General features: G+C 41.7%; 1 protein-coding gene across 3 annotated transcripts in view; it reads right to left on the bottom strand.

Annotated features, from left to right (window-relative positions):
- The window catches only part of LOC112648662 (selectin P), a 39008-nt gene extending 25957 nt beyond the window's left edge, over positions 1–13051 (bottom strand). For 2 of the 3 annotated variants that reach the window (XM_025430424.3, XM_025430426.3), the window contains exons 1-3: positions 12750–13050; positions 3870–3960; positions 1433–1819 (exon numbers count right to left, since the gene is read on the bottom strand). In XM_025430424.3, the coding sequence (XP_025286209.1) occupies positions 1433–1819; positions 3870–3960; positions 12750–12752 (481 nt within the window). In that variant the 5' untranslated portion in view covers positions 12753–13050. Of the gene's footprint in view, positions 1–1432; positions 1820–3869; positions 3961–12749 lie in introns of all 3 variants that reach the window. The other variant, XM_025430425.3, reaches the window with a different exon arrangement.
- Positions 13052–13894: the final 843 nt, after the last annotated feature.

Raw genomic sequence — 13894 nt, 5'->3', positions numbered from 1 at the left:
ACTGGAGCATCTACTGGCAACCAAACTAATCTTACAGGCATAGTTTCAGGAAGACATAACCCAGGGAGTGTAGGGAGCTGATGGGGAGAACAGCAGGATGAGCAAATATTCTGGTAATGTTCATCCTGGCCTATAAAGAACAGGTTGTGATTTTTTTAAATTAATAAATTTATTTGTTTGTTCATTTGTTTATAAATTATTTACAAAATGAGACCTAACTACATGACAAAGCATTTATGGATATGTTTTCCCTCGGATAGGAGGCTTGAGTGAGGAGAGAGAGAAGTAGAGGGAAAGTGGAGGAAGACTTCTGAGGGGATGTATTTATAATTTAAAGAGTTTAGAACATACATAGCAGAGTGTGGCATCTGTAAGATGATTTACGAAAGAAGAGGCTCAGAGGACTCAGGACTATCTTGCCCGGGACGGTCAAGTCTCTCCCTAGCCACAGTGTTTGGGTGCTACATGGGGCAGAAAGAGCGCCTCTACATGAGAATCCACATCAGAAAGATGGAACTGGTTCTGGCACAGGTGCATGACTATATGAAGACCAAGCTTCCATGCATGTCTGCTTACTCAGGAACTGCTTACTTTGGTGAGAAGCAAATAAATGCACTCCCAGTTACCTCTTTCTTCCCTTTCCTCACACCTCCAGCCCCTCCCAAAGTCCAGCACACCTGAATACATGCTGTTGTTGAAGGGAATCTATAAAGCATTTGTGATTGTTGGTCATGTTTTCACATTGTCTTGTGAGAACGTAGAGCAAAGAGTACAGTAGCATATGTGGTTAATAAGCACCAACTTTGGATCATGAGTTTGAAACCAACTCCACCATCAGTCTACGTATGGCTCCTCCACCATCAAGTAGTTTAGAACCTTGAGCAGATTCCTTACTAGCCTGAGCCTTTGTCTCATCAGTGAAATGAGAGTACTAGAGGACCTGATTGATGAGGGTTCTCATGAGGACTAAATGAAACTAACACGAAATAGACTCATGACCCACAAATTAATAACAATACTTGCAACATACTGATGTGCAGTAGGTGTGAATTAGAGCTGTCTCCTGGGGGCGGGGCCAACCTACCTTTCAACTTATACCATCTCTTATACTACGGCAGAGTGGTGCAAAAAAGCTCAGGACATAAATTTAGGAGACTAAAACTTCCTGAGAGTCTATTTCATCTGTTACAAAACGAGGAAGGTGGATCAGATGATCATAAAAATGTCCTTTATGGTTTCAAAAATCCAGTTTTCTCCAATTCTGATCTTATATCCTTTCAGGTCCTCAACAGTGCTGATTATAGTTTATCCCTTGTTCTCACTTCCCTGGATTTGTGACTCAATGTTACCGACTCAGTGGTTGTATCAGTGAACGAGGGGAGGCATTTTTTTTTTTTTAAACAGACAAACTTCAGAGTAGAGAAGATCCTACCTGTATAGCATAGCGCCCGCTTCCTTTTCCAGCAGGGCTCATCATTCCACTTGCCAGGGGCCGACAAGCTCTTGATGTAGATCTCCACACAGTCCTGATTGTTCTTTTTGTTGTTGGGCTCATTTTCAGCCCAGTTCTCGGCCTCTTCGGTGAGAGGCTTTTTGGTTCCCACCCAGGTCCATTTATCATTGATCTTTCGGATCCCAATCCAGTAGTAGGAGTTGTAGTAAGGTATGACATCATTGAGGTAAGCAATTTCTTTTTTATTCTGGATGGCCACTAAATCTGTGTAGTGCTTCTGGCAGAAAATCCGGGAATAATTCCATGAATACGCTTTCGTGCTGTAATTATAGGTCCATCCTGCCACTTCTTTCTGCTTTATTAATTCTGGGTGAAGGAGAGTGAATGCCAGGTTAACATCCCTAACCAGAAGGATTTTATGAGCATAAACACACTTCTAAGTAGTCAGATGAGTTTCTGACTGGAAGAAAAATACCTAAAACATGACTATTTTATGTCTAGTCTGGTTGTTTTAAGGAAGAAGAGTAGTTTCCATCTTTTACCTAAAAAAATACACATGAAGTCAGAATAGGAAATTGTACCCTGAGGATCCTTAGTATTAAAGATTTGGAATCATGTGATAACAGAGTTGGGTCATCTAATCTTCTCCTCCTTTCATAAATGGAAGAGACATATTGAGGAATTTGCCCAATTTAAATGACACATAAAATGCCTTGGTGGCTGCTTTAAGTCTCCAGGGTCTACCTCTTCATATGGAAAATAAGACGCTTGGTGATCTGGAGCTTACCTGCTGGCCCAGATTCATCACCTGCCACATTTACCTTCTTAGCAAAACAGACTCCCACTTCTGTGCCTTTGCAATGCTCTTTCTGCTATTCTGGCTGCTGTCCCCACTTATGCCTAGTAAACTTTTCCTCCCCCTACTTTCCCTGACTTGCCCAGATAGGCTTGCTCCTCTTCCTCCAGGCTCCCACCGCACCTCATCTCTGCCTCCACCTCCCTTATAACTGGGCCCTAGAATGTCTCTTCCTGTGACATGGTCCACACCTGCTGGATTGTGAATCCTGAGAGTGGTCTGTTTTTATCTCTGGGTCCTTCACACCAAGCACAGAGCTGGGCACTTCACTGGTGTTCAGTAAAGACTTGTTGAGTTAAACACAGCATGTTTGTGGCAGAGGCAGCTTACAAATCAAATCTCCTGGTCTGCAATCTTACACTCATTCCATCTCTCTTGACTATCTCTCTTTGATAAATTATGCTATGTCCTCCTCCTGCTCACTCACTTGTTAAAATAAGGCTTACAACAAGCCTTTTGAAGAAATGTTTATCACATCAGATGAAATAAAGTATGTGACCTTCAAAAGTGTAAGGGGCACTCTGATGAAAAATATTGTCTTTGTAGCCAGTGGGAACTCATCCAGGCCAGAAAAGGCCAGATCCCATGTGAAGAAGTGTACAATGCAAGCAATCAGACCTGGAAGTGGCTCTCTTTCCTGTTTATAGTCTTTTTTGTTCCTATTCACCCCTGTCCTCTGCTGCCCATATGAAGGTCATTTGTCCCTCCTTCACTGATACCTCTATTGCATTATTTTGCCCTAAGACTATTATTTTGGTGCCACCAGGGCTGCATTATTGACTTTCACGGAGCCTAGGCAGTTTTGCCTTTTTCAGCTGCTTCCTCCATAATAAAAATCTTAAAAACTGGAACACCTGGATGGCTCAGCGATTGTCTGCATTCTGCTCAGAGCAGGATCCCAGGGTCCGGAATCGAGTTCAGCATTGGGCTTCTTGTGGGGAGCCTGCTTCTCTCTCTGCCTGTATCTCTGCCTCATTCTCTCTGTGTCTCTCATGAATAAATAAATAAAATCTTTAAAAAAATAAAATCTTAAAAACTGTATTTTATAGTTGCATTGGTATAAATATATATCCAGGGCAGCCTGGGTGGCTCCGCAGTTTAGCACCACCTTCAGCCCAGGGCCTGATCCTGGAGACCCAGGATCGAGTCCCACATCGGGCTCCCTGCATGGAGCCTGCTTCTCTCTCTGCCTGTGTCTCTGCCTCTATCTCTCTCTCTGTGTCTCTCATGAATAAATAAATAAAATCTTTATAATATATATATATATATATATATATATTCATTCATATTGTATAAGACATTTTTGTGGGTCCTTATCAGTAGTGTTGGCCAGTGCCTGCTGTGCCTAATGGATAATGGACCCTGGTGATGTCCATTTCAGTTTGTCTACAGTCTTTCCAGCACTAGGATGGTGTTGGGTGCATTTTTTTTTTTCTGGGCATCTGGGCGGGGACAGTATCCCCATGTCTCATAATGACTGGCTACTATCCTTAACTTCTCCTACTTGGAGAAGGTCCCCTAATTATTCAGGCCCAGATGATAGGTTAAAATTAAGTTTACCAAAAATCAGGACACTGAAGCAAAGGAGTTTGGCACTTGTGAAGATCACTCTCTGAAATCTCCAGTTCCTAATGGCTTTTAGGCAGCTGGCCTGAAACAAGAAAAGAAAACTTCCTTTTAGTATCCATGTGAAATCGATGTGGCCAAAAAAATTCTTGTTAACAATCATTATACTGAGTTAGAATCCTCCCTGTTTCCATCAGGGTGGAGGTTCAAGCCCTCTGTTACCTGCTTGCTTCTTACTGCTCTGCTTCTGAGTCTGTATTCTTTTTTTTTTATAAATTTTTTTTATTGGTGTTCAATTTGCCAACATATAGAATAAAACCCAGTGCTCATCCCATCAGGTGCCCCCCTCAGTGCCCGTCACCCAGTCACCCCCACCCCCCGTCCACCTCCCCTTCCACCACCCCTAGTTTGTTTCCCAGAGTTAGGAGTCTCTCATGTTCTGTCTCCCTTTCTGATATTCTGAACCAAGGCTGAGGACAGAATTTGCTTTTTCTTTCATTTGACAAATATTTACCAAGTAACTACTTGGTGCAACCAATATTTTCCATTTATGAAACAATTTGTAATACACACATCAGAAAAATATTGTCATTATTATTATGCAGTAATTTCCCCTGAAGAACTAGTATGCCATACTCCAAAATACTAGGAAGTTGCATGCAAACTCCCAGGCTGACCTATACTTTGATGCATAGGGCATCAATGAATTGTGCTGTGCTATATCATCTATCCTATATTACTGATCTATGTTTTGCCTTCCTGCTTGATAATTTCAGCCTGTATCCACAATACTATTCAATATTTAATATATATGCATAGTACATATATATTTTAATATATATAATAAACTTGTTCCCCTCGGATCAATTATAAGTATTATTTCTAATAAGTTCCCTTCTGTTGGGATTTCATCAAATATCTTAATATTTAAAAATATTTTTAGATAAGTTCTGGGAATGCTCGTCTTGTCCAACTCTCTCATGTTGCACATGAAAGTCCTGAAGGTTGGGGAATCTAAAATCACATATACTTTCAGAAAATTGAATCTTTCAAATTTTGATTTGTTACCTTTTTTGTAAAGAAGATTTAGTGATCAATTAGAGACTTTAAGCTTAAAATTGCATTATATTAGATTAAAATTCTATAGAGGAAGTGGAAAAGAGATAGGTATTAAAGGAAAGAAAACAAATAATAACTATAACTATAATAACAAATAATAAAAGTTCCTATTATCCAAAACTTGTTTAATATTTTTTCTTAAGTGATGAGGGTCATTAGATCACTACAGTATTTAATTCCACAGGAATAAATTTTGAGAAGTGACGTGACATTTACTTATGTTAAAAGGCTAAACTTTACAATGTATGGAACATCCCATCTTTTATTCATTTTAAAACCTAGATGGCAAAAAAAAAAAAATGTTAGCTTTCCACTTAGAAAGGTGTGAGACTTTACATAATTTTCCAGAATTCTTTCAGAGGCAATACTTTTGCTGCTGAAGAACACAATAACATAGATTTCATGAAGGGGATCCCAGTATTTACCTTTGAACCTGCACTGGGTTTCTTCACCAGTAGACTAGAGGAGAGGTGTAGTGTTTGTAATCTAGGGGTGCTCTCCCTGTCCCCTTTGGAAGTGTTTGTCTCCTTGTACATTTCTCCCTGGAACACTTCTAGGAGGTTCTCTGGCTTGAGGGTGAGCCCAAGGAAGTGTGTGAGAGGCTGATCAGGGGAGGCTGCTGTCTCCCTATCAGTGCGCAACTCCAGCCACTATCCCAAAAGAGCTGTTTTATATTTTACCTAGTTTAAAATTTGAAATATGGTTTAAACAGAATTGAGAGACAGCTTTTAAAATTTCAAGACTTTCTTTTTTTAAAGGTCTTATTTCTTTGAGACCAAGAGAGAGAAAGAATGAGAGAGAGAGAGAGAGAGAGAGAGAGAGAGAGCGCACAGGCAGGGAGAGGGGCAGAGGGAAGGGGAGAAGCAGACTCTCTGCTGAGCAGGGAGCCTGATGTGGGGCTTGATCCCAGGATCCTGGGATCATGACCTGAAACGAAGGCATGCTTAACCAAGTGAGCCACCCAGGTGCCCCAATTTCAAGGTTTTCAAGGTGGATGTTGGGTTAATAGAGTGATTCTTATTCTTGCAGGACTTTTTGATTTCTTTGAAAGCCTGAACAAAGCTATAGTCAGGACGGACCACAAGTTCAAATCTTTGTGAACTGTGAGGCAACAGAGTAAGTCACTGGCAAAGAACAAGGGTTTTGTGTGTGGGCATGGAAGATGCATGATGCCTAATAATCTTCCTCTGAGTGGCCCTTTTCCTCTGAAACCTCCTTGGGGTGGGCAGGCTTTCTCACATCTGCTCCTGTTCTACAGTGTCATCTTCAGGTCTAAGATCCTGGAGATTTAAGGACTGTTCCCCGATATTACAAAGCCAGTTAAGTGTTGAAACAAGAGGAAATGTCTCTAAGAGGAATGGCCACGTGCTTTGCTAATCTTTAATGTTTTCTGGCAGTCAACTTCAAACTGGAAGCCACTGGGAAAAAGTCTGAGACTGGGTCATTAGAATCACATCCTGAACCTGTGTAAACCTTCATTAAAGCTGCTTCACACTGTGGTTATCTTTAATTTAACTTTTCCTAAGAATTAAAAGTATAAGGTGAAGAGAAGGGCAGAGAGAAAGTGGAAGACCAAGTGTTTTTTCCCTCACTCTCACTTTGCTCGGGAAGACCTATGGATGCCAGCAGGAGTCCCATAGCTGCCAGCATTGTGGGTGGTGTACAGTTGTTGGCAGAAATGGTACCATGGAAAGGGATTCAGTCTCCTGCCCATGTTGTAGACCAGCTGTGCACTTTTAGAGGCAGAATTGATAATGTCCCTCCTTGGATCGTTTGCCTTCTGCCCTGATACTGGTTTCTCTCCTTTCTCTACAGTTTAGCTTCCTTAACTTCCTTGGCGCCCTTTACTCTCCAGCCTTCTCCCATCACCAGCCCGCAAAAGTGCTTTTGCTAACTTTACCACTGAAATCCCAATTACCAAACCCAATGAACACTTTCCCTTCTTATCTATCTTGCAGCAATAAATACTAGTGACTACTTCCTCTTATTTAAAATGCTTCCATTGGTTCTTCTCTTGACTCTTCTCTGACATCTTGAGCAATTTTGTTGAGTCTTCCTTTGAATCTACCTCAACCTTCTGCTTGCACTTGTAGAGATAGAGATTTCCCTGGATTCCTGACTCCATGACCCTATTTTTTATCACTCTTCTGCTTTCCAGAGGTCTTCTTCTGGCCATCCGTTTGCCAGATGGCCCTCAGGCATCATCTCCATTCCTGACTATCTTCCTGAGCATGCCATCTGCAATCTAAATGCAAAGCAATCAAATGAGCATACAGCCGGAGGATGCTGCTGGTAGAGGCTTTTCAAGGGCCAGATGACTTATGTCAGAATCTCAGCTATAGTAGAGAGCAGAAGTTAATGCTTAATAAATATTATATGAATGAATGAAAAATAAATGAAAGAACAATGGCAGAGGAATGACTAGAAGTAAGAGAAGTGTGTGCTGAGTAGGAAAATATAAAGATATGTGATGATTATTGCTCAGTATTTAAGGGTTATAGCAGTGGTTGTATCAAATTTAAAAATGTATTATGATTAAGCAGAAGAGCATAACAAAGCTGTGCAAAAAAATGATCTTGGTACTATGTCTCATTCTATTTGCATGTGAGAGAGACAAGGGGCATGATGGCTCACACCCTGTGTGAGGAAACAAATGAGCTGATTCATTCTCTTACACCGCGCAGGTGAGATAGAGGGATATGTGAAGAAGTGGGGAAACCAAGGATTGTTATAATAGGTGTTGTGTTTCAGGAAAGCTTGTGGGGCATCAAATAGTAGCAGCACCTCAAAGTTGGGGATGAGAAAGCAAATTTCGGTCTAACCCTCTGGAGTGAGTGTGACTCTCAGAAAGGCTCTAGCAGGGCAGCCTGGGTGGCTCAGTGGTTTAGCACCTCCTGGGGACCTGGGATCGAGTCCCATGTCAGGCTCCCTGCGTGGAGCCTGCTTCTCCCTCAGCCTGTGTCCCTGCCTCTCTCTCTCTCTCTGTGTCTCTCATGAATGAATAAATAAAATTTAAAAAAAAAAAGGTTCTAGCACTAAAGGGTGATCATATAAGGAGTTTACAGACAGTCTCATTGACCTGAGTCCTATGGCCCTGAAGTCCTTCATCAAGTGGGCTGTGTAGGGAAGACCAAGGATCTCTCTCCTTTGTCCGAACCCTTCACATCAACTTGTCATCAAAACCTATTGACTTTACCTTCTGACCAGATAGCTAGTCATTCTCCAGATTTACACTTACCGCTAAAGTACTAGTGCAGACATCATTCTTTCTTTCCTGCATATCTTTTAATTAGCCTCTCATCCTCAAGTTACCCATTTTCAATTCTTTCTCTAGAATGAAGTCAGAATGATATTTCTAACACAAAAGCCTGATCATACCACTTTACTACTGAAAATCCTACTCCTTGAGCAATAAACACAAACTCTTCAAAATGAAGAACTCTTTAAGACCCTTTGAAATGTGGATTCTTCCTTTTGTCTATCTCATCTCTTGCCATTAATTTTCAATTTATTCACTGCTTCCATACAATTCTACAATGTATTTATAACAAAACATTTTGTAGTTTCCAGAATGCGCTATATGTGCCCTATGTTCTCCTTTTATGTGTTCCTAGCTCTATAAATCCAAAAATCTCCTCCTGAAAGGAGACTTCTCTATCACCAATCCTGCCCTCTCCCACTGTCCCCACCAAGACGGGTGCTCCCTGTTATTGACTGTTCTTTCCCATTGCTTATTTCAGTAACTATTGACTTATCAATTGCCTACAATGTGTCAGATACTCTTTGAATTACTGGAGTTACAATGATGAAAACAGAAATCATTCCTGTCCTTGTGTAATATACAGTCTATTTTTTAAAGATTTTATTTATTTATTTATTTATGAGAGACACAGAGAGAGAGAGAGAGAGAGAGACAGAGGCAGAGGGAGAAGCAGGCTCCATGCAGGGAGCCTGACATGGGACTCAATCCCGGGTCTCCAGGATCACGCCCTGGGCCGAAGGCGGCGCCAAACCGCTGAGCCACCCGGGCTGCCCTAATATACAGTCTATTGAGGAAGACAATGAAATGCCAATAAATACAAGCAGTTCATAACAAATAAACCTGGAAGCTAGTGGTAAGTGCTAGGTAGGGAATCAAAGTGGGGTTATGTGGTAGAGGGAATGCATGGTTACCTTAAGCAGGGAGCTAAAGGCAGATCTCTCTGAGGAGGTCATTTTGAACTGAAAGCAGAATGGCCAGAAAAAGCCAGCCAGGGAGAAGCAGGAAGAAGAGAATTAAAGACAAAAGGAAAATCCAATGTGAAGGCTTTGGGTGGTAGCAAAGTGTGGAGTGTTCACAGAACATGAAGCCATTAGTGTGTCTGGAATGGAATGAGCATTGGGAGGAAGAGCATGAGATGAAGCTGGTGACAGATCACTCCAGGGCTTTGAGAACTAAAACAAGGGGATGAGATTTTGTTCTAAGTGCAAAGAGGAGTCAGAGGCTGGGGGGTGTGGATTTTAGTAGAGGCAATGACGTGGTCTGATTGATGTTAAAGACTGGGAGGTCCTAGAGGTTAATTGAAAAGGTAGGTTTGATGAGGGAGCAAAAGGGAAACTGAGGGCACAGCACAAGTTAACACCTGGCACCCTGCCTCCCTCCTGGTGGGACATGTGTGACATTCTTCAGACACTCCTGGCTACCCAAGAACAAAGGGAAGGGAGAAACAAAGGGTTATCTGAGATCACAGTCCTGCAGGACAGGAGTCTCCATCAGTTTGCGACTGTCCTAATGATTTACAAGAATAAAACAATCTCCAGAAAGCTATAGATTCAATTTCCTGGAACCCTAACATCACCCTTCCCTCCATAGGGTAGAAAATTGTTTATAATCAAACATTCCTCACAACCCCAGTGCAGCTCTTTCTGCCCATGGGTCCTGTCCCTGTGCTATAATAAAAACACCCTTTTTGCAGTGAAAATATCTCAAGAATTCTTTCTTGGCCACAGGCTCTGAACAACCCCACTCCAAACCACATCAGGTGAGGGCCGGATTTTGTGAGTCTGACATAATATGTCACAAAAGAGATCTAATTGTCAGGGCTGTGAACAGAGAAGCATCCTGAGCAGATGCACCTGACAGTGATGGTTTTGATGAATTAGCGGCAGAGAGGATGTGCTGTGAAAAGGGAAGGCTACTGTACTAGTCTCAGCAGGAGTGAAAGGGGTTCTGGCTTGGGTCGGGATCAATGGGAATGCAAAGCAGGGAAGTAGATGTGAGAGTCCTGGAGGAGACAGAACTATACAAATAGCTGGTAGCAGAGTCCAGGTTTCACAAGGCATTACAACTGCCACAAACTTCCCTGAAGTTCTGGATGGTAGTGGTGGTGGCATAGCACAGATGTTAGTAGTTCCAATAATTTAAAGGGAGAAAATGAAACACAGCAAGAGAGAGACAGAGAGAGATCTCTAGGCCAACAGCAAATGAGAAATAAAGACAGGAAGGAGCCCAGGACATTAACACAAAGAATCAAAGCACATATTTACATTAGACTACCAATCGCCGTTATTTAGGTTGAAATACTAGTATTAAAAATAAAGTGGCATACCTAGTTTTCAAAAGTCCATTGGAGCATGACCGAGCTATATATCCCTACAAATATAGAGGGATCATTTTGTATTTGACTTGATAAAATTTCTGTTTGCTTTTCAAAGAAGTGAGACACCTAGAAGACAATGTAATAAATGTCGTTCATGAAACCACTATGTGCCTACTTTCCAGTATTGATCCAGGTTCTTTTCTCAGTGTTGCCCATTATGCAGTAGGTCATTTTGACTTTTGAAGATTTGATTAATAAGCTTCCACCTACAGAATTCTGAAGCTACATATTCTAAGAGCCAATAGCCAGCCCGAAGAGTGGGAACTGTGTAGCTACATTTCAAAAAACAGGTCATGGAAGGAAGAGTGAGAACTAGAAGCCACAGACCTAAAGTACTTACGGTATAAATGGAAGAGAATCCACACTTGTTATGGTATAAATGGAAGAGAATCTACATCTGCTTCTCAATCCACGAAAACTCTAACATCAGAACACGTTAGCTGCAAGTTCCCAGACAAGAGTTCTCTCTCTGAGATTCCTCTGATTGAAAACACTCCACCAGAGAATCCTTAATCTCTTTTCTTCAGGTCCTGGAGGTTAATTGAAACCACTCTGACCTTGAAGCCAGATTTACATACAGAGGGTTGAGGTTCTTGAGTCCCAAGAGCCAAATGTACTCAGGGGCAAAGGAAGAGGTCTTACTTTTGGACTATGGTAACAGTTCTACAGCTGGAGTCCTCAGCACTAGATTGCAGAGTTCCAGCCTAGCTTCAAGGTACTAGTGGAGGAGCTTCTAAGAAGAAAGCACAGGAGGCGATAGAGTTCTTAACCCAAAACCCATGTGGGGGCTGGGGAGCCCGCTGTACTTGTCCAGAAAGTAGACAAGTGTTTATGTGGACATTTGCATTTTCATCTGGGATGAAGAGCTGTACTTTCACTAGAACCTCAAAGAACCCCGTGATCCAATGGGTCAATATACTTCTGAAATAGAGGAGGATCCCAAATTAAATAGAAGGAAGAGATGACTAACTCCTGGTCCATGTAAGTTGACCAACACAATATGATATGCAAAAGATGAAACAAAAGCAATCCACATTCTTATGTCATTGGAGTTCAAACTCAGGAGACTCAAACTCATTCCTGTTCTCTTCAGAGTCTTCTCTTTTATCCCCAATAAAGAAAATCCCCATTGCAAATATTTGAAAAGTGTATGTAAAGTAAAAAGGTGGCGTGAATCACGTAGGAGTGCTACTTTCTTCTGGCATCTAGAAAGGGGCTCAAAAACAGAGACAGTTGGTTTCTTGTTAGCCACAGATTGCAGGATTTTGGACTTTGGGAGCCTGAGACTGTGGGAGATACTCCTGGTAAGTCGGGAGTAAAACCGTGTGTCTTATCTGTTAATGAGTTCAAGAATGTCTAGTTTTCCTGGGATCTTCCCTGGATCCTAAACCCCACAATGTTTTTCTTTTTCACAACAATAATAACTGGCATTTACTAAGCAGTTCCCATGTGTCAGCCTCAGATTTAAATTCTTTTCAGTGCAAACTTATTTAATCTTCACAATGACACTGTGGGGTGCTAGAATTATATCTATTTTACAGATAAAGAAACTGAGTCACTAACAGGACAGAGACTTAAGGCAGAAATGGAAGCCATATAGAGATACTCCACATGAGTCCCAGTGGACTCCTAGGGCCTAGAGAAGGAACCAGAAAGGCTGGCATGAGAACACATGCAATCATAGGTTGTCCCAGGGCACCTATTCAGCTTTGCCTTCAAGCCAGAGAGAAGAGCGATCCTAAGAAGGAATTCAAGGATTTACTAAGATTTGTGCCATGAGAGTTTCTGTAAACTCTAATAGGAAAAACAGCGGCAGTGGAGTCAGAGGATAGGGGTCTAGATCCAGACCATGTCAAGCCTAGCAGTGAGGCCATAGGTAAAATGCCTGGTCTCTATAAGGCTTAGTGGAACGTGGAAATGGCAATCTCAACACCCAAGGATATTTGGAGGGTCAATGTGGACAGCAGGCTTAGAGATGCTCACACTCTAAAGGGCTATTCAACATAAAAAACCACGACTACTACTGTTCCTCCTCACTTTCTGATCCTTTACCTGCCTGACTCAGCTTCCATGCCACATCTCATCCAGTTCCCAGAATACAGAGAAATGAACTTACCATCTCCTCTGAGCCTCGGCTTCCTCTCAGCCGTCTGCCCAACCCAGACTTCTTATAGTCTTGCTGCCTCCCCTCAGTGTCAAGCTGTTTAGAAAAGCAACTTCCTAGTTCAGCAAGTTCCAGAAATTCACCGCAGCCCTTCCCACGAAGTTGGATGTTGATAACACAAGAGCAGTTGATAATACTTAGTAGCAATGGTCACCAGGAGGGCAGAAGGTCACCTACTTCCATGGGAGATGGTCTGGAGACAGGGGCAAGTGTGAATCACTCCTGGACATCCCGGGCTGTGCAGTGCAGGAATCATGCCCACACCCCCAGGAGTCAAATTTCCTCTAATTATAATACAAGCCTCAGTTTAAGGTCGTACATTTGGAAAATATGTTTTGTCTTAATCATAATGCCCAGTGCAAATTTTCCAGTTATTGTGAAGTCTCGGTCAATGTTAACAATTCCAGAAGCCTTCTCAGGCAAGGGAGAAAAAATAATAATACAAAAAAATAAGGTAGGAAAGGAAAAAGCCACTGAGAAAATCCTGACAATGAGGGGTGATTGCTGGAAACAGTCTTAAAATGAAATATAACAAACATGGGTCATTATTAGAAAAATTTCTCAGATGGATCTGAGGGAAGGTGCTCTGTAGATGGTAGGTCCATATTGATAGTGTGTTTTAAGGTGCATAATGTTAAGTTTTAGAGAGTCTGAGGGAAGTAGAGAAGGATTTCTGGGAAGCTAAATGGCAGAAAAACACTTGACTTTGTTGAAAAGCTGTTCAGGCTGAATATCTGAACAAATATTTTGCTCAAGAGATATCATCTGTGTAGAAAATTTAGATTGTTTCTAATTATGTGGCCATTAAAAATGCAATGTAATTCCAGTGTAGTTTAGTTAGTAGTGTAATTTATCTGTTTCATATGTTTTCTCATCTCTTGATAGTCTATGGACCCCTCTCCTATGTTAGTTTTTCTCTGCTATTGTGTCTAGCAGAGGACAAATAGACACTCAGCAAATACCTGTGGCTTATTAGTTAGATTGATGACTCTGGGTAGACGCGATGAAAATGCCACCTCCCCTCTCTACATGGATTTCTATTTATCCTATTACATAGATGCATTCATACATGCAACAAGTATTTGAGTTGCTTCAGG

This window comes from Canis lupus, chromosome 7 (genome assembly GCF_003254725.2).
Source record: "Canis lupus dingo isolate Sandy chromosome 7, ASM325472v2, whole genome shotgun sequence".
Taxonomy (NCBI): domain Eukaryota; kingdom Metazoa; phylum Chordata; class Mammalia; order Carnivora; family Canidae; genus Canis; species Canis lupus.
Note: the sequence above shows the minus strand (reverse complement) of the source record. Positions and strands in the feature narration are given on the sequence as shown.